The sequence below is a fragment of the Microcaecilia unicolor genome, chromosome 2, assembly GCF_901765095.1.
Source record: "Microcaecilia unicolor chromosome 2, aMicUni1.1, whole genome shotgun sequence".
Classification (NCBI taxonomy): domain Eukaryota; kingdom Metazoa; phylum Chordata; class Amphibia; order Gymnophiona; family Siphonopidae; genus Microcaecilia; species Microcaecilia unicolor.
Window position 1 is genome coordinate 575,847,811 of NC_044032.1, and position 19,554 is coordinate 575,867,364.

The window sequence follows — 19,554 nt, forward strand, 5'->3', positions numbered from 1 at the left end:
ATATATCGGGGGGGGGGGGGGGGCAGAGGAATGCTTCTTGGGTACATTTGGCACAAGTGGTTGCATCTATGGCCAAGGATGTATCCATCTGTCTGACCATCAGTATGCACGTGAATTGACCTAACATTAAAAAAAAAAAAAAAAAAAAAAAAAAGAGTAATACAAAATGGCTCCTCTCATTTCTAAATAATGTTTCCACCCCTCCCCTCCCCTCGCAAATGGAGATATCTGAATTACAGCTCCACACATGCAGCGGGGTAAGGCTTGGACTCCAGCTGGTCTCCTTGGTCATGGAGCTGAGGGGTCACTTTACGTATAAATAATAACACCAACTGAGCACAATCATCCTCATAACCTCCAGAGAGACTCGCCTGGCACACTGTTAATAAATAGTTAATGAGTAATGTCTCTGATTCAGCCACATAATGGCCAATTTGCACAATTTCCTTATTTAGGGGTTTTTACAAAGTGTCGGTAAGCTCAAAGCGGGTTACAGAATGCTAAGTCGGGACTATCACCGGCCCAACAAGGCCGGTGGCGGTAGTTCCGCCATGAGCGCACGCCATTTCCAGGGAAAAAAGAAAAACCCTAGAAGTGTCTTGCGTAGTGATAACCTGGCAGTAATCGGGCATTGTCGTGCACTGCTCAGTTACTGCGGGAGCCCTTATCACCACCTCAATGGGTGGCGGTAAGGGGTCCCCGCCGCATGGCCACACGGTAAGAGTTTTCTTACCACATGGCCATGTTTGTCTGGGAGCTTTTTACTCGCTTCAGCTTCAGTGACGGAGTACTGCTTTGTGATTTGAGCGCATAATAGGACTTGCCGTCTGTGCTGGTTTTTTCTTCTACTCTTTCTTGTCCTTATATGAGGATTGCAATTGTTTCTTTTGGGAGAATACATTTTAGTTGTTCTTTTCGGGAGGATACATTTTAGCCCCTGACGCAGCCCTCTGTGTCGGGCAACTTTCTTATATACGATGTTTCTAATAAAATCCTTTGGATGTCACTTTGATCTGCTCATTTATTTTCCACGTTGGATCTTGCAGATCACTTGCCTTGTTTTTTGGGACCCTTAGTGTTGGTAAATGCTGGAAATAATTCAGTTTAAAATAGATAACATACCATGATACAGAAATTCATTTTTAAATTTACATGAAGGCATTACTTGTCAATAAAAGCAGCCAGCAGCCCCTCCTCAGGCTTCAGTCCCTTCACAACTGTGCTGCTGGACTGTTTGCCCAGGGCCCCATAGGTGGTTAAAGGGACCCTGGAATTACTGCATGCATTCTTGACATATCACCTTACCACTTCTCAATCTTCCTGGTTGTACACTGATACAGAACACAGGCAGATCTGAGAGAAACACTCTCAAACAAATTCCTTTATTGTAAAAAATACCCAACATGGTCCGAGGTTTTCACACACTATTGGGCTGCCTCAGGAGTCTAAATAAAAACATATAGCACACGAAAATAGAACATCTAATAGAAATCACAATACTAATCAAAACACATGCATATTGTATTGGAACCCACAGGAAGTATGTGTATAGATTACATACAAAGTATGAAAGGTGTAAATGTCGGTACCTAAATAAGGCATGGATCGGGTACATTCTATAAGAATGCGTGTAAATTAATAGGAACGCCTCCTAAACACTCCCCTCCCAAAAAAATACACATCTTAGGATTTACACACGGATCATTATAAAATACCATCCACACGTAAATCCCAATTAAGGCCAATTAATGCTTGGTCATTAGCAGCCAATTCTTGGCGCTGACTGGCTCATTAATCAATTAAGTTGTGCATGCAAATCAGCAATGCGTGCTGAATTGTGCACACAACTTTAGTCGCCATATAAAGAATCTGGGGTATTGTTTGGGAACCCACTGGTAGTGTGTACACAAATTTTAAAAACAAAGTGGAGGAGTAGCTTAGTGGTTAGTGCAGTGGACTTTGATCCTGGGGAACTGGGTTCAATTCCTGCTGCAGCTCCTTGTGACTCTGAGCAAGTCACTTAACCCTCCATTGCCCCAGGTACAAATATGTACCTGTATATAATACATAAACCGCTTTGAATGTAGTTGCAAAAACCACAAAAAGGCGATATATCAAATCCCATTCCCATTATGACAACACATTATAAAAGTATATGTATAAAGTAACAGCACAAATCATATCAAAATGGCAGTGAACCTCTTCAGTTACTTGATGAGTATCTTAAAGTGATTATGGTCCAAAAAAAAACCCAAACATTTATCAAGTGAAGTAATAGCATTTTGATGTCTTACACTTCAGGTACCCTTACTCACTGTACCTAACTCATCCTATGTCGTAAGGTTCTTGTTAATCCCTTAAAATAACCTTATTTTGGCACATCTATGTACATTGTGTACTGCAATACACACTGTATAAAGTATATATAATTTGGATTACAAATCAGAAGCAAAAAAATGTTTTCTTTTGATGAGATGGGGCTTAGGAAGTTTTATTATTTTCAGTGTTAAAAGATACAGTACAGTCTCTATTATCCGACCTTCGGTAATCCGACCAGCAGACATATCCAATAGACCCCCCTCCCCCGGTGAGGTCATCGTGTTTATTTCTATTAAAAATCTTTGTTTTAGAACAATTTTTGAAAATTGGGAACTCTATTCCTTTGTTTTTGCATTGTTTGAGAGGTTTGTGCAATGTTTTAGCATTCCAATTAAGAGCGCTATGCTTTTGTTTATGCATTGTTTTCTGCATCATCCGACTCTTCACTTTCCAACAACGGGCTGGTCCTGGTTATGTCAGATACTTGAGACTACTGTACATATTTCTAGCTACCTACATAAGAACCTATAGGCATCTTTAGAAAAAACAAGACAAGTAACTTGTACTTGATAACTGCATCAATGAAGGTTTTATGTAGAGGGCGACCAAACCTGTTTCTTTTTTTTTGTTTGTTTCAACCGAAACTGAATCTGCGGCTGAAATTCACTGAAGCCAAAACTGAAAACGGTACCAGCATGCCCCTCCCCTTCCTGAACTAAAGCAGGTCCCGTTCCGACACCCTCCCCGAACCAAAACAGGCCCTCACCCATAGACTACCTTTCAATTCCTAGTGGTCTAGTGGCCTCGTCGGGGCAAGAGCAATTCTCAAAAATGGCTGTCACAACTTCCCGTGGGAGATCGTGGCAGCCAATTTGAGATTGGAGCCGGCATGGGCAGGAATAAATTCAACTTTCAGGCTGATTTCAGCACCAAAACAGGAACCAAAAGTTGGTCGGCCTCTAGTTTTATAACGAAAAATTTTGTGAACTCTGCTCTGTCAAGTCTATAAAGCACGGCCAATCAATCAGCCTTAAAATGCAAATATACTGCCTCAGGGGCCCATGCAAAAAGCCTTGTGGTAGACCCAGTTTGGTGCACAGCTCTACTGTGAAATTAACAAAACTACTGCGGTATGCTATAAGCAATGAGGATGCAAATTACTGTAGTGTCAAAATTGTGATAGTAATCCACAGCTCACTGCTAAATGTCACCCATACTGTCACAGTGCCTGAGTAGTGATCAGCTCAGGCATTGACAGGAAAGGTGACATTAAAACAAAACATTATAAGCTAAAAGCAAATAAATAAAAAAACAAGCTGTCAGGATTTTGTATGAGCCCCACGAACAAATTGTCACGGTTGTGACCGTGCCCTTATGTTCAGACCTACTGTTTTTCTGTATCTAGCTCTGTGACCTCTCCAGTCTGCATTTTTCCCTATTGCTGGTCTTCCTGTAAGCCAAGCCTCGATTTGGTCTCCCTGCTTCTGCTTCATTTCCTGTTGTTGTAAGCCAAGCCTCGCTTTGGTCACCCTGCTTCTGCTTCATTTCCTGTTGTTCTTCTTCCTGTAAGCCAAGCCTCGCTTTGGTCTCCCTGCTTCTGCTTCATTTCCTACTTGTGACATCATCAGCAAGTCCTTTATAAGCACCTGGGAACTATCATGTTTTGCCTTTGCAAGAGGTCTCTTAATCTTGTGTTACTTGTTTAGATCATATCCATGCTTGGCTTTGTTCCTGAGTCTTGCTCCTGAAGGTCTGTTCTGTGTTTCCCTGAGTCTTGTGTTTCAATGCTTTGTTCTGTTTCTGTGAGTTTGCTTTTGAACGTTGATCCTGAAAAGCCTGGCTCTAGAGCCACACCCTGCCCTTGGTGCCTGCTGCCTCTCAGTCTGTCTGGCCTTTCCCTTTCCAGCTGTGGGTGCTGGTAAGCACATTGCTTCTTTGTTTGTTTGTCTTCTTCCCCTAGTCTGCTTAATCCTTTGCCTGCTATGTTTGCTTCCTGGCTCTTGAGCTCTGTTTCTACCAAGTTCTGTTCCTGTGTGTGTTTGAGCCAGGTTCTGCTCCTGCTCTATGTTTGAGCTAGTTCTGTCCCAGTTCCCTCCTAAGCCAAGTCCCTTTCAGCATCCTGTTCCAGCCAAGCCAAGTCCCTTTCAGTATCCTGTTCCAGTTAAGCCAAGCCCGTTCCAGAATCCAGTTCCAGCCAAGCCCGTTCCAGAATCCGGTTCCATCCAAGCCCGTTCCAGAATCTGGTTCCAGCCAACCCTGTTCCAGAATTCACTTCCAGCCAACCCTGTTCCAGAATCTGGTTCCAATCAAGCCAAGCCCGTTCCAGAGTCCGGTTCCAGCAAAGCCAAGTCCATTCCAGCATCCTGTTCCAGTCAAGCCTGTTTGAGAATCCTGAATCCTATTTGAGAATCCTGAATCCTTCCAGCCAAGCCTGTTTTAGAATCCTGAATCCTGTTTGAGAATCCTGAATCCTGTTCCTGCCTTGTTTATTGTCGTGCTTCTATTATTCTTGTTGCCTAGCTCCTATCCTGTCTTGCCTGTCTAGTTGTGCTTTGTCTTGTCTCTTTCAGTCTAGTCCTGTCCGGATCCAGTTCTTGCCTTGTCCTTGTCTTGCCCTTTTCTGGACCCAGTTTTAATCTACTTCCATGTGTTGCCTTGTCTTGCGTTTCTGGGTCCCAGTTTTAGTCCAGTTCCGAGTTTTGCCTTGTCCTGTCTGGGTTCCAGTTCTGGCCCCTTTGCCTTCTTTTCCTTGCCTTGTCTGGATCCGGTCCTTGTTTTGTCCATTGTGTTTAGTTACCTCTGTCCTGCCCTGTCTTGAGTCTTAGTCCATTGTGTTTAGTTACCTCGGTCCTGCCTGTATTGTCTGTTAGTTTATCTTAGTCCAGTCTGTTCTGATTCCTGCCTGTGCCAGCCTAGGTGATTTGTCTTCCAAAGCTCCGGCTTTGGTCCAAGGGCTCACCATTCCTGACAGTTGTGACACAAATTCCCTGGAAAGTGAACTCCATCCAAAAAAATATCCCTGATGTTTAGCAGCACCCTCTCCCCATGACCAAGCCCACTCTTCCCCAACCCTGTTGTCCAGCGATACCCCTCCAACATGACAAACCTCCGCTCACCCCAAACCCCCATAAAGAGTATCCTTGTTGTCTAGCGGCACCTCCCACCCTAACATGACCGACCTCCCTCTGACCCAATCCCCCCAAAAAACACATCCCTGATGTCTAGTGGCACCCCTCCCTTCCTCCCAAACCAATCTGATGAAACTGGAAAAACAATGTTCCTGGTGTCCAGTGGGACACCTCGCCCAGGCCCTTTCAAGTCCCATACTTTAAATGATGCATTGCTACTGCCTCATTTAAGGAAGGAGGTCTAAGTGGTGGGGGGGGGGGGGGGGGAATGAGTGCTCAGAGGTGTGGCCCAACTAGACACTAGGAACTTTTTTTAAAGTTAGGAATTATTTTTTTAGGACGTTAGGTCAGGGAAAGGGTGGGTGCTACCAGACACCAGGAATATTTGGAGGAGATTGGGTCTGGGAGAGAGGGGGGGTCCACTAGACACATATTCCTCTCAATCAACCCTCCTATGCTGCCTCAGGCCTGGTGAAAAGTTTCCCATATTGTGTGCACGTCTAAAACTCCCCCCCCCCCCCCGGCATGGCTACAGAATTGGTAATGATTGCTTTACCATATATTTTAATGAAGCATGCAGTCATCATGGTTTCCACATGAGTTAACACCTGCACTGAAACCCTTTCTGCATTCTCAGTCAGTAAAACCACATTAAACCCATGGTAATTGCATTCTGCATCAGCTCTTCAGGATATTGAGTGCTGGCTGCCAGAAAATGCAGGAGTAGCTTAATGCTTAGAGCTGAGACACAAGGAAGCCAAGAACCAAATCCCACCTACACTCCTTGTGCAATTCCTTTCACTCTCTATTACCACTGGCACAAGCTAAGAACTAGAGTTATTAATGTGCCCGAATAAAGTGGAGCCACATAGCGGGTTGAGGTGAACAAAAATAATGGTTATTAAAGGTGCAAGGTAGGAGGTCCTGTTTGGTTCACAGGTAGGGGAGAAAGTAAACACAAAACTAGTCCTTAGAGGTAGGAACCTCCTCTTGTGACCTGCTCCTGCTGGGCCTTGGTGTGCACTATTGTCTCTAGCAATAACATATGCTGGCCGGCCTCCAGCAGGGTCAAAGGTTCTGTACAGACCCAAGTTGAACTTGACCTACCCAACTGTCGAGGTTGCAGTTCACACATACATGGTGGAAGAATATGCAGTCAGGCATCACTGCTTCCCTCTGCGCCTCCTTAACCTAGCTGTGCCATGCAAAGAGGTTTAATGACAGGAGGCGGCAGGAACCTATCTCGTCCATTACATAGGCTGAACACAGTGGACAGAGCAACGCTATCGCTATTGAAAACAATAGCAAGCCTGTGAGGTTTTATTAAACCTCCTAGATATATATCATGAAATAAAATTGAAAATCATTAAAACATTAAAAATCATTGTAGCTGGCAGAAACAGCAGTAATAAACTCTGTATTTTGTGCTCATTTTTTTACATTGTTCAATACAGTAATAAATGATCAAATCTCAGTGAGGATATCCTATTTCCTGATGGGTTCATCTTAACTGTTGTTATAATCTGCCTGGTGTTATAAAGATGGAATATACTGAAATTAAATGGAAGTAAAATTACACTCTCACTGGGGCACATGGAATCATGTTTACTTCATTTCTTTTGTAGAAGTTTACATTTTAGATACACAAATGGATTATTCTGTTTTGAGCATGTTTCAGGGACAAGTGGTTTTATAAGTCAAAATAATAAAAAATAAATATTTGCTTTCATGCAGTTCTATTTGTTGAAACATAACTAAATGGGCTACAATGCAGTCCATTAGTTTTCTGTTATTTTGTTCTTGTGATGACATTTTGTGCTAAAACTGAAAACTCTTATCTCTTTTTTCTCGACGATAACAACATCAAGGGAGCAAGTCAATGGATATGTCTAAAACATTTAACAATGTTGAGATTAGCATATATACCCAACCTAGCATTTAAAAGTCTGTCCTTTAATGATGCCGCAAATCAACGCCATAAGTGAAGACACTTATGCAAACACTATCACATGATCACACCAGAACAGGTATCCATACACACATTGCCAAAAGTAAACAAAAACAGAGTACATCCAGAATTTATTTTTTCTTTTCTCTTTTTCATCTTCCAAAATTCCAGACAGCAAATGTACAGATCAGTAGGACCCAAAGCAGTCCAAAACTATTAAAGTCAAACAAAACACAGTTTATATCTAGTTGTTCAAAGTCACAACCTTCCATTGCCTTAGGTATAAAACTAGATTGTGATCTCTCCAGGGACAGGGAAAATACAATGTGTACCTGAATGTAACTCACTTTGAGCTACTACTAGAAAAGGTCTCAGCAAAATCTAAATAAATAAATAAAACCATCCTTAGGTTTCACCTTTGTTTTTATAAAGCAATACCATGTGCATGCAAGGTCTGGATTAACAAATTAAGACCACAGTAACATAGTAACAAAGTAGATGATGGCAGATAAAGATCTGTATGGTCCATCCAGTCAAAGTTTTAGGCAAATGTCCAAAATATGTAATACTTGGTAGCAATAATGAAACAGTGATGGATTATTCACATAGCAGGCAGCCAATGGATTTATTTTCCACTGAAAATTATTATCTTTATGTGAACTTGGTAGCTAATAGTGTGAAGCTTACTATTTTGTAGTTTAGGAACTGTTGGGCCGGAATGTTTCTAAATATCCAAGTTTTCCAAGTTTATTAGTACTTGAGACACCGCCTAGGGAGGGTTCCATCAAGGTGGTTTACAATGGCAATTTAAAAAGAACTAACAACAAAAAGAGGGACACCATTGACTCTGAACAGAACTTCTGCCTGAAGATAGTTCTTGGAAAAGAACACAGCGAAGGTGGCAAGATGGATGATGCCAAACAAACTTCTACTGGACTCAGAAAAAAGTTCACAGCAAGAGTTTATTCTTAAAAAACTGGATTTGACACGAGTCGTGTTTCGGCCGTTCAGGCCTGCCTCAGGAGTCCCTGTATGGCAAAGTGCTATTGGTTCTCATAAGGAGAGTCTTGTGCAAACACTGGATTACTCTAACAACACCTTAGGTAAATGGAGAAAGAAAACTTATGAGCTTCTTGATGAGAGTGTGAGCGTCACTGTTCTCGAAGCATGCTAGCAAGGTTCCACGCCCCCCTCCCTACCTCCCTCTCTCCCTGTCTGTCATCCGAGTTCCAGCCCCCCTCCCCTCCGAGTTCCATGGCCCCCTCCCTCCCTCTCTGTCGTCCGAGTTCCAGCCCCCCCTTCCTCCCTCCCTCCGTCTCCTCCAGTGCCTGCTGCTGGGTTCCCTTCCCTCTCACTTCCCATTGGTCTGCCCTGTGACGTCATCCCCAGGGCGGACCAATAGGAACTGTGTTACGAACCCAGGCAGCCAGACGGAAGTGCAGAGGTCCAAATTATTATATAGGATCTAGCCTTAAGATTGTGAGCTCTCCAGAGACAAGGAAATACTGTACCCAAGTGTAAGTCAACATGAAAAGTTGTGAGCTAAAGCCTAATACTGTTGTGAGCTAAAGCCTGACTTCATTAGCCATTTTAAGGGTGGGCTATTTTTCTTCTGTTAGACACACAGAAATATACATTAACAAACACAAAATTTTAAAATAGTGATACCATTCTACTAGAGCTTAATACTTTTTTTTGTTGCACTACTGGGAGCTTACGAACCCTCCAGACGCTTCTGTTTTTAACTTGGAGAAAGCCTAAAAGATCACATTATACAAACTACTGCCTAGTGCATGAACTGCCCTAGCCTTGAATACAGGGAACAGCTTGAAACTATGTAATGCCATGCAATAATTTATTACAAACCCCCTTTCCAAACCTATAGGGCCAACCAATGCAGACAATACAATACAAAGCACACAATCCACACGTAATAGAACGTGAATGACAAGAAATCAATCAGATTCTATTTATAAGAACATAACAGTTAAAATACAGAGTGTCAGTTGAAAATTTTGAAAACTTCTGCCCCATTGGAAATAACAACAACGGATACAGGATTATATGGATTCTGATAAACTTAGTAACATCCCTCCCCCACTACTTATTGCTTTATGAAACCTTTCAGAAAAAAAAAAAGGAAAAAAAGATGTATTTACTCAATAAAGTCATGTCTGCTGCTCTTGCTATATGGGATTGATCATGTGGTCAGTGGTAAAACACAAAGTTGGAAGATCCTCAGGGCCCTGTTTACTAAGCCACGATAGAGGCGCGTTAGTGTTTTTAGTAAGTGCTAACTGTGTAGAGGCCTATAATATTCCTATGGGCGTCTACGTAGTTAACACTAACAAGGCCTACAATGAGAACCTATAGCCTCACTAATCCACTTCACCAACCCATTCAGTTATGAAAGCCCGCACGCCTTCTATAACTACCCTAATAAATCTCTTCCTTCTTCTCTTAATTAATCTCTACACAATACTAACTGTACCTGATATACTGGAATAACTAAGTTAACAATACTATATAAGCCACATTGAGCCTGCAAATAGGTGGGAAAATGTGGGATACAAATGCAATAAATAAATAAACACGCGCTAATTTTTAGCACGTGCTAAAAACCCAAGTGCACCTTAGTAAACAGGGCTCATCCTTCCCCACCACTTCCCCTTCTGCAAATCACATCTGCGAGTGTGATCAAACTACAAAGGTTCTGATGCAAAATTGGTTTTAACCATGTCGCCTACAATAGGTACACTGAGATAATATATCAGGTACACAGAGATATGAAGGTCTGTATCAGTTAAAAGTGCTGTTGCAAACGAGATTATTCCTTTTTTACAGTAATTAGGTTTAAACCTACTTTCTGAGAGACTCTGGTTACACTGTTTGTTTGAATAACTTATCAGGGCCCCCTAAACCTATCAAACCGGAACAATGGCCTTCTTCTCTTTAAACAATACTGCATTTTATAAAAATGGACCACGACAGTAGAACAGCAATTAAGCTAAATAAATGGTCAAACAAAATGCAGAAGTCTGAATACCCTCTGGCTTTCAAGGCACTCTCCTGTACAGTTCTTTTAGATGACAAAGAGAACATTTGTATGTAACCACTGCAAACATCCAGGCATGAGGACTTCCTAGGGACTTCCTGTCACAGAAGAGTGCTGCCTTTAAAATGGCTATCTCCCCCTTAGACTAACAATTTAGAAAGCCAATAGGCCAAAAGACATGTACACAAAACCCCTCAAACTATCATCTTGCGTGCGCACGGTTATACAGTAGAATAGTGCCCGCTATGGGCCAGATTCTATATAAGGCGCCTAAAAACATCTGCACGATAAACATTTCCAGCTAAGCACATTCTATAAGCGGCACCTAGATTTAGGCACAGTATATAGAATATGCTTAGTTGATATCCCAGCGCCTAAAACTACGTGCCTCCATTTACGCCAACGAAAATGTGGTGTAAATCCCTGCGCGTAGATTTATGCACACTGGGCCACATTCTATAACTAGAAGCGTAAATTGTGGAAAGCCCACTAAACGCCCATGATCACACCCTTTTTGAACTGCGTGCCTTAGAATTTAGGCGCAGTTCATTACAGAATGTGCTTAGCGAGTTGTGTGTGCATAAATTCTAATTACTGCCAATCAGTGCTCATTATTGCTCGTTAGGTGCTGTTATCAATGCTGACTAGCTTGTTAAGCCAATTGTTACACGCAATGTTATGGAACACACTTAGATTTCAGCTCAGAACGCTAGGTTCACTATATAGAATCTGGGGTATGTGTGGAACTTAATTGATCAATTAAAGGTGGTAACTGGCACTAGCTACAAATAACTGGCTATAATTGGATTTAATTAGTGCTAATTGCCTCTAATTTGCAGTTACACGCCTAACTGCACTTAGCCATAATTCCATAACCTTAGCAAGTAAATCATTTAGCACATAACTGCTAGGGGGTGTGGACATGGGAGGGGCATATTATAGAATACTGTCGGTTATGAGCATAAATGACAGTATTCAGGCGTGAGCATTTACACCAGCCACTGACATGGTGTAAATGGTCATGCCTAAAGTTAAGCGCCTAAATACTGACTTACACTAGTATTCTATAACCACAATTATGTGAGTAACTGCCATTACAGAATTTGTACTTTGCGCGCACAGATTTGTCCCCAAAATGGAAGCCACAATTGCCTTTTGTACATAAAAGTGCAAACATTTATACCATGGATTTTTTTTTACCAGCACCAGAAGGCTACAACAGATGAGTATCTTCTTTTTTTTTTCTTATAAATCCCTTCTTCCCAGCCATCAAACTCAATCAGTACTTGGCCTTTTTTTTTTTTTTTAAAGAAAGATACTCAATAACCTCTCACATTTGATTCTCAAGATGGACGCGAAACATAGTAACATAGCAAATGCAGCTGGATTTACGTAGACCAGGTCTCAAGAATATATAAATGTGAAATTTTGCCATCTCGCTGTTTCCTATTTAAAAAACACCATTCATGGCGTGGAGGACTGGCCTAATGGACCTGGGGAACTAGGTTCAATTCCCACTACTGCCTAACTGTCGACAATGAGTTAAAATCTGGGGAACCAGGTTCAATTCCCTTTGCAGCTCTGTGTGACCCTGGGAAAGTCACTTAGCCCTCCATTGCCCCAGGTACAATATACTTAGATTGTGAGCCCATCAGGGACAGTGCTAGTATCTGAATAGTTACATGATTCATGCTTCAAAAGAGGCAGTATATCAAACTGATAAACTTAAGACATAATATATTGCTTCTATATAGGTTAAAAAGAGAAGATTAAAAAGGTACACATATTACATCAGATTAAACAGTCACTCATTCAGATCAGGACACCAATATTAAGAATAGTAATGTAGCTCAGTGGCGTTCCTAGGGGGGGGACGGTGGGTGCGGTCTGCCCCGGGTGCACGCCGCTGGGGGGGGGGGGTGCCACGCGCCTGTCTGCTCCGCTCGTTCCGTGCTCCCTCTGCCCCGGAACAGGTTACTTCCTGTTCCGGGGCAGAGGGAGCATGGAATGAGCGAAGCAGACAGGCGCGTGGCACCCCCCTCCCCCCCAGCAGGTAAAAATGCACCCAGGGGGTGTCCTTTCGCCGCGGGGAGGGAGGTGTGTCCTTTCGCGGGAGGGGGGTGGCCTTTCGCTGGGGGGGGTGGGGGGGCACTGCACCCGGGAGGGGGGCACATCGGCGATCCACCCTGGGTGTCAGCCATCAGCCACCCTAGGAACGCCACTGATGTAGCTTTAGATCACAGTAATATATCCTAGTCAAAAAATAAATAAAACATTTTAAGAAACATGACCAGTAAAGATTAATATGTAAGCATTACAATTTTCTACAACGGCTAAGGCGCACTATGCTAGTCATTTCAGATAAAATACTACCATATTTAGGGGTCCTTTTACTAAGTTAAGCTGCAGTAAAAAGTGGCCTTAGCATGCCCTTAAATAAGTACCTGAATATATGTAAACCGCTTTGAATGTAGTTGCAAAAACCTCAGAAAGGCGGTATTTCAAGTCCCATTTCCCTTTCCCCCTTAAGTGGGTTTTTCCCATGTGCTAAGGCCATTCTTACCACAACCGGAACATGGCAGATTTTCCATTTGCCAAATTAATCGTCATGTGCTAATGTTGCCATTAGCACATGGCCATTACCAAAAACTAGCACGAGCCCTTACCACCACCTTATTTTGCATGTGGTAATCCCGCTCTAATCAGTTAGTGTGCGGTAATGCAGCTGCACTAACTGATTTGCGCTGTCACACCCACTTTCTGCCCCAGACACGCCCCCTCCAAGAAATACTACTACTACTACTACTTAACATTTCTAAAGCGCTACTAGGGTTAAGCAGCGCTGTACAATTCAACATTGAGGGACGGTGAAATATAAAGATAAATTTCTTAGTGCACGCATATTGGACTTTTATCGCAGGACACCTCTGCATTCCACGGGAAACCCTTTTAAGCTGTGGTAAGCATGCCCTAGCACTTACTGCGGCTTAGTAAAAGGAGCCCTTAAGAAGGTAATGGAGGATTTCAGAGGCAGTTGCAAACCCTACTAATATCTTTACATAGGCACAATCTCTATGAAACTCACATATGCCCTATAAGTTTGGTATAAAACTCCAGTTATTTGCACACTAACTATTAAAGTGTTTAAGCGTTGACTGCAAGTTTTTGCTCTATATTTGCAAACAACTGAACTAAAAAATAAATAAATAATAGAGGTGGTGGAGGATTAGAACACTTATCAGCTATCTGCATCATCATCATCGTTTTACAGCATGATGCAATCTACCAATAATAGTAAGGAAACCACATAACTGAGCTTTCTATTATTCTTGGTACTTAACTGGTACCCAATTTCCTTCTCACTAGAGGTGGTTACTACCTATATCCTGTACTTCAGTACAGTATTTTCCTGAAATGTTCTTCTCGGTTTATCGAACGTCTACATTACACACAAACGTGAATAACCATCTTGAAAATGAAAGGCCTGCTCCCCGAGTGCCTGCAGAAAATCCGACAAGGGGGAAGGGGGCGTAGCAAAAAAAAAAAAATTATACAGATATACAAAAAACAAGATCAGAAAAAAATAGAAAATTGGGATATTAAAATGGAGGCGGGGTGAATGCCCGCTCTTGGGGAAAAAAACCCCCAAAAAGAATCTGAGCATCTTTGTGGCTGTTTCATTTCCCTATCATTTGCAATCTTGCTAGATGGATTGAAAGCTCGCCGAGGCAGCATCCGTTATTTTCGGAGTGCACCCGACGCTTATGTGCATACATTTTAGGTATCTATCTGAATCTGTCACGGATCAGAAGATAAAAGGCACCGGCAGGCACAAGAGTTCGTGCGCACACAGGCACCAAAACAATAAAGGGCAGCTAAGCTAATGAATGAATGAATGAATGAACAGTCTCTAGGGCAGCTCAGGAGGAAAGCAGGTGAAACTGCTCCACTATACCACCACCTAAGAAACCGGGATTTCTGCACAGATCCATGAAACGCGTTAGGGTCAAATAAACAAACATGCATTTATGTACAATTTATTCAGAAACGAGGGATGCTTCCAGCCATTCATTCGTACTGCAGCTAAACATGCCTAGCTAGGTTCTGCTCATTCATTTTGCTGTACTGGTTAAAGAGAGGAAAGAAGGGGCGGGGGTCAAACACCATATTACCAGGCCACGCTAGATAATCTTACACAGCTACAAAATGGTGGCAGTGCACTATACGTATATTCGCACAGATATTGTGCGTGCATCATTCGGGAGGCTCTGGGTCCTGCCCTCCCCTCCTCTCCCTGCTCCGGTCACCAACCTGCGGTCACATAGCCGCGCGCCGCCTGCGCGAGGAAGGCGGGCGGGAGGTGCTTGTGCACGCGGTAATCCTTCTCGCTGCGGGACCTCACGCGCTCCGAGAAGTCCGAGCTGGGCCAGGCCCGCCGCAGGGTCGTGCTGCGCGTCTTCTTCATGCCGGCCGCCTCCAGCCCTCCTCCTCGCTGCGCCTCTCCTGTCTTCTCTCTCAGGCGGGACGCGGCTGTGGCGTCCCTGCGAGCATTGGCCCGCGCCCCCGGACCCGCCACGCATCCCACTTCATTGGCAATCGGGGCCGGCTGCCAGAGTCATTGGAGGGTGCAAACCGCAGCACAGTTTGTGGGGGTTGCTCAGCAATGATGATGGGGGGGGGGGGGGGGGCGGAGGTTAGGCAGGAGATCTGGAGCGTGAAAAGCTCAGGGATTAAACCCCCCAAACAATAGCTGCAATCAGTGCGGGGAGGGAGCGCTCAGCCGACTGCGAGTCTCTGCACAAAAGGCCCCAAAAATCCCTTTGCTTTGGACCTGCCGAAGCTGCTGAGCGCCCGGAATCCGCATCTGCACCACCAGCGTCTGATTTGATGAATAAAAGCTTCGAGGATGAGATAGGGCACACAGGCTTTATGAGGTTCCTATATGGATGCCCTTCACTTAGCAGAATCCAAGTGAATAATCGATGAAGCAATCTGAACCATCTCTGCAGAGATGGAGGCAGCTGGCAGTCCCCCCACTCCCCCAGGTGCCTCTCTGCACAGGGCTCCCTCACAGACGGACCAGCAAGCAAAACAGTTCCTATTTCTGCAGGATCCAGCAAAATCAGAGGACTAATGCTCCCTCCCTCTTCTCCTTCAGCAGGTTTCTGACGTGCCTATTTCGACAGATAAGAAACCTTGTATTTGACTGTTTTTCTCTGCATATAGGCTGCTGCTACTGCTCCTCTGCTGAACGGTCCTGTGCCTTTGAAAGCTGTGTGTGTGAAGAATAGCTATTGAAGCCAGGGCAGGAAGGAAGGTAGCCACGCCACCCAGTCTCATGCTAATCAAGGAGCTGTCTTGAGTTAGGCGCACTGATCCTTTCAGCCTTCACATTTTAATGTAAAACACCCTAAGGCTCACTCCAGGCTTGGCCTGGCGCCCGGCCTGTAATCGGCTTCCATATATTTACATACAAAGCTATATATCTTTAGAACACTTCAGCCTGCACAGTTCGAGTCTATGTCGGAAAAAAAGTGAGGAGTTTAAGGGTCAGTTTAAGTAGCTGCAGATAAATTCCATGCTAATGGCACCAGTCACTGCCTTCTCTTTTTCAGATGGCTGTGCTTGCGTGGAGGCCAGTAAAATCTTTGCAGATCAAGAGTTGGTGCAGCTGTTACCAGTCGGACAGCCAGTACTTAAGGGGACAATACACAGAGGGAGAAAAGAGAAAATGAGTTCAACAACACATACTGTATGTAAGGTTATGAAAAATACTGAAAATCAGAGGCATAGATGGGGGGAGGCACAGGGCGAGCAGTTGTGCCCCCAAACAGATTTTCAAACAAAATGGCGCCTATGTGCCATAGGTTAAGTTACCCCAGTCCCTGAAGGAACCGCAAACTTAGCTTCCCTGATTTGTCCTGCCCCTCACCAGGGTTGCCAGATTTAATTAATTTTCCCCACCCCAAACCAGTTCTAAACCCGCCCAAAACTGCACACCCCTGCCCCTGACGTTCACAGCTCCACCCCGACACTCACAGCTCCACCCCCATGTTCACAGCTCCACCTCCTATGTCACCAGCTCCACCCCCTATGCCATTAACCACGCCCCCGTGCCGCAAAAAACGCAGCCGAAGAACAAAGCAAAACCCGCCCAACCGAACGCGAAGCCGCCCAAAAAACCGCGACCCGCAGCAGTCGAAAATTTCCCGCAGCGGGTCGTCGAAAGCTGCCCATCTGGCAACCTTGCCCCTCACTCAGTGGTTTGCGCCGCTGCCTCCCCAACTTAGCAGCAAACAAATTGAAGCTGTGCACGGGGTCATAGCTGCCGGTTTCCCTCCCCCTCCCTCCCCAAAACAGGAAGTTACATCATGGGAGGGCAAAGAAGAGAAACTGTCAGTGGTGCACATAGGGCTGTGACTCCACTCACGGCTTCATTTTGTTTGCAGCCAAGTCGGAGAGGCAGTGGCGCAAACGAGTGAGTGAGAAGCAGGACAAAGGGAAGCTAAGTTTGCAGTTCCTTCAGGAGCTGGGGTAACTTAACCTATGGCACATAGATGCCGTTTTGTTTGAAAATCTGGGGGGCGCTAATTCTTAGCATCCTGTTTGCTTTTTTGACCACCGCCACACACCGGGCAGATTTCAGCGTATTGTCTACAACAACACCTAGATCTTTTGCTTGGGTGCTGACTCCCAAGGTGGGCCCTAGCATCAGGTAGCTATGATTCGGATTAATCTTCGATATAACAAAAGAGAGGGAACGAAGTACAAACTAAAGTCCAAACAAAAAAAACAGCACCACGGGCCTTTAAAAATGGAACACAGTTCTTTAATGAATGAGCCTTGACAAAAAGACCCGACACGGGCCGTGTTTCGGTGACTAGCACCTGCGTCAGGGGTCACAGTGATGGATACAGAAAGTGAAAGTGCCTTGGTGCTTTGTAGCTTTTACTATATGAGACGTGGGGTAAGGAATAATATATTGTAGAGGAATATATTCGAGTTATTCCCCAAGTTTTCCACGTCATCACTGTGACCCCTGACGCAGGTGCTAGTCACCGAAACACGGCCCGTGTCGGGTCTTTTTGTCAAGGCTCATTCATTAAAGAACTGTGTTCCATTTTTAAAGGCCCGTGGTGCTGTTTTTTTTGTTTGGATTAATCTTCCCAATATGCATCAGTTTGCATTTGTCCACATTAAATTTCATCTGTCATTTGGATGCCCATTTTTCCAATTTCTTAAGGTCTCCCTGCAATTTTCACAGTCCACTTGTGTTTTAACAACTTTGAAAAGTTTTGAATCATTTGCAAATTTAATTACCTCACTTGTTCTGATTCACAGATAATTTATACATATGATAAATAGCACTGGTCCCAGTACAGATCCCCATAGCATTTACTATTCACCCTCCTCCATTGAGAAAAATGGCCATTGAACCTTCCCCTCTGTTTTCTATCCAATAACCAATTTGTAATCCACAACAGACCATTGCCTCCTATTCCATGACTGTCACACCCCTCACCTTGCCGGTATTGGCACTCCCTCCATCGGTGTAGGGCTGCGGTTCCCTTCAGCAGCGCACGCTGGCATCTGTCCGTCGGCATGTGCACGCACACACCCCAGTTGGCTTGCCAGCACACGCCTGCCGGCACTCTCGACCCACAGTGCTCTGCTTCTCTCCCCTGCGGACGCTGGCTGGGTGACTCCCAGCATCTCTGCTCCGCCTCCTTGCTCCATGGGGATTGGCTCCCCGTAACTGGTGTCCTGGTTGTCCATCTCTCAGCCCTTAACCTATGGGCTCTCTCTCGCCTCTTCTGCTCTTTCCCTATTGGATGCCTGGCTGCTTCCCTTCTTCCAAAGCCTGCTCTCCTTCTCAGCTGTTTCCAGTGAATGCCTGATGCCAGCACTATTTCTGTGGAACCCTTCCCTGCCTCAGTGCTTCGGCTTCTACTTCGGTAGGTGTTTACTTTGCTCTGTTGTTTGCTTCTTTTTTACTTTGTCCCTTATTGCTGACTTTGCCTGTTCCTGGATTACTCTCTTGCCTGCTGCCTGCCTATTGACATTGACTGTACCTGGATTACTCTCTTGCCTGCTGCCTGCCTGTTGATTTTGTCTGTACCTGGATCACTCTGCCTGGCCGATACATTCGCCACCCCGCTTCCAGCCCCGTCTCGTAACTCCTGTAGGCCGCCCGCACCTAGGGGCTCAACCTCTGGGGAACGGCGGTCAGTGCAGATGAAACCCGGGGTTGTCCAGCTGCCAAGCAGAACCTGGTCCAAGTACCAGGCTCAGCAGCGCTCTACTTGGTACAAGAACTCACAATTCTGACAGTAAGCCGAAGCCATGAGTTCGTCACAAACCCGACTTTTCTGACTTAGCCCAGGTTCTTCAACAACAACAGACTCAGTTGAACCGTTTGTCTGGAGTCCTGCAGGACGTCTGTTCCCAGTTAACTATTCTTCAATCACAACGGCGGGCTCCTGCCGCTCCAGCTGGACCTGTGTTACCCACACCTGGACTGCAGTTGCCAGAACCTCCTTGGTTTGATGGAACCCCTTCAGCTTGTCGGGGTTCTTCAATGTCTAATGCTGTTTGAGATTCAACTTGCTGCCTTCTCCTCGGATAGACTTAAGATTACCTACATAATCTCCCTGCTGTCCAGAGCAGCCTTGGCTTGGGCCACCCCCCTCTGGGAGCAACGGGATCCCTTGCTCTGTGACCTCACGGAATTCCTCCGCTGCGTCAGGTTGGTTTTTGATGTTCCTGGACGTCCCTTTTCGGCAGCCGGGGAGCTCCTCCGATCCAACAGGGTACTGGGTCTGTGGGTTCCTACGCTGTGTGCTTCCAAACCTTAGCCTCTGAGGTAAGATGGAACCAGGAGGCTCTCACAGCCATATGTTGGCAGGGTTAACTGATAGAATCAAGGACGAATTGGCCAGCAGAGAACTTCCGACTACTCTGGATGCCCTGATCACCCTATGCATTCATATTCATGTACGGTTCCAAGAAAGGACCCAGTAACGTTCTACACAGCACAGGTCACAAGGCCACCCCCTTGGATTTTGCGACCTTCCTCTCCCAAAGAGGCTACTGGTTCTCCCAGA

At 44.8% G+C, this 19,554-nt stretch overlaps 1 protein-coding gene across 2 annotated transcripts in view; it reads right to left on the minus strand.

Annotated features, from left to right (window-relative positions):
- The window catches only part of STOX2 (storkhead box 2), a 456,320-nt gene that overhangs the window by 219,857 nt on the left and 216,909 nt on the right, over nt 1–19,554 (minus strand). The window contains exon 1 of one of the 2 annotated variants that reach the window (XM_030191510.1): nt 14,762–15,592. The exons of the other annotated variant lie outside the window; for it this stretch is intronic. Coding sequence (XP_030047370.1) covers nt 14,762–14,915 — 154 coding nt within the window. The 5' untranslated portion in view covers nt 14,916–15,592. Of the gene's footprint in view, nt 1–14,761; nt 15,593–19,554 lie in introns of those variants that run through there. 2 annotated transcript variants of the gene reach the window in all.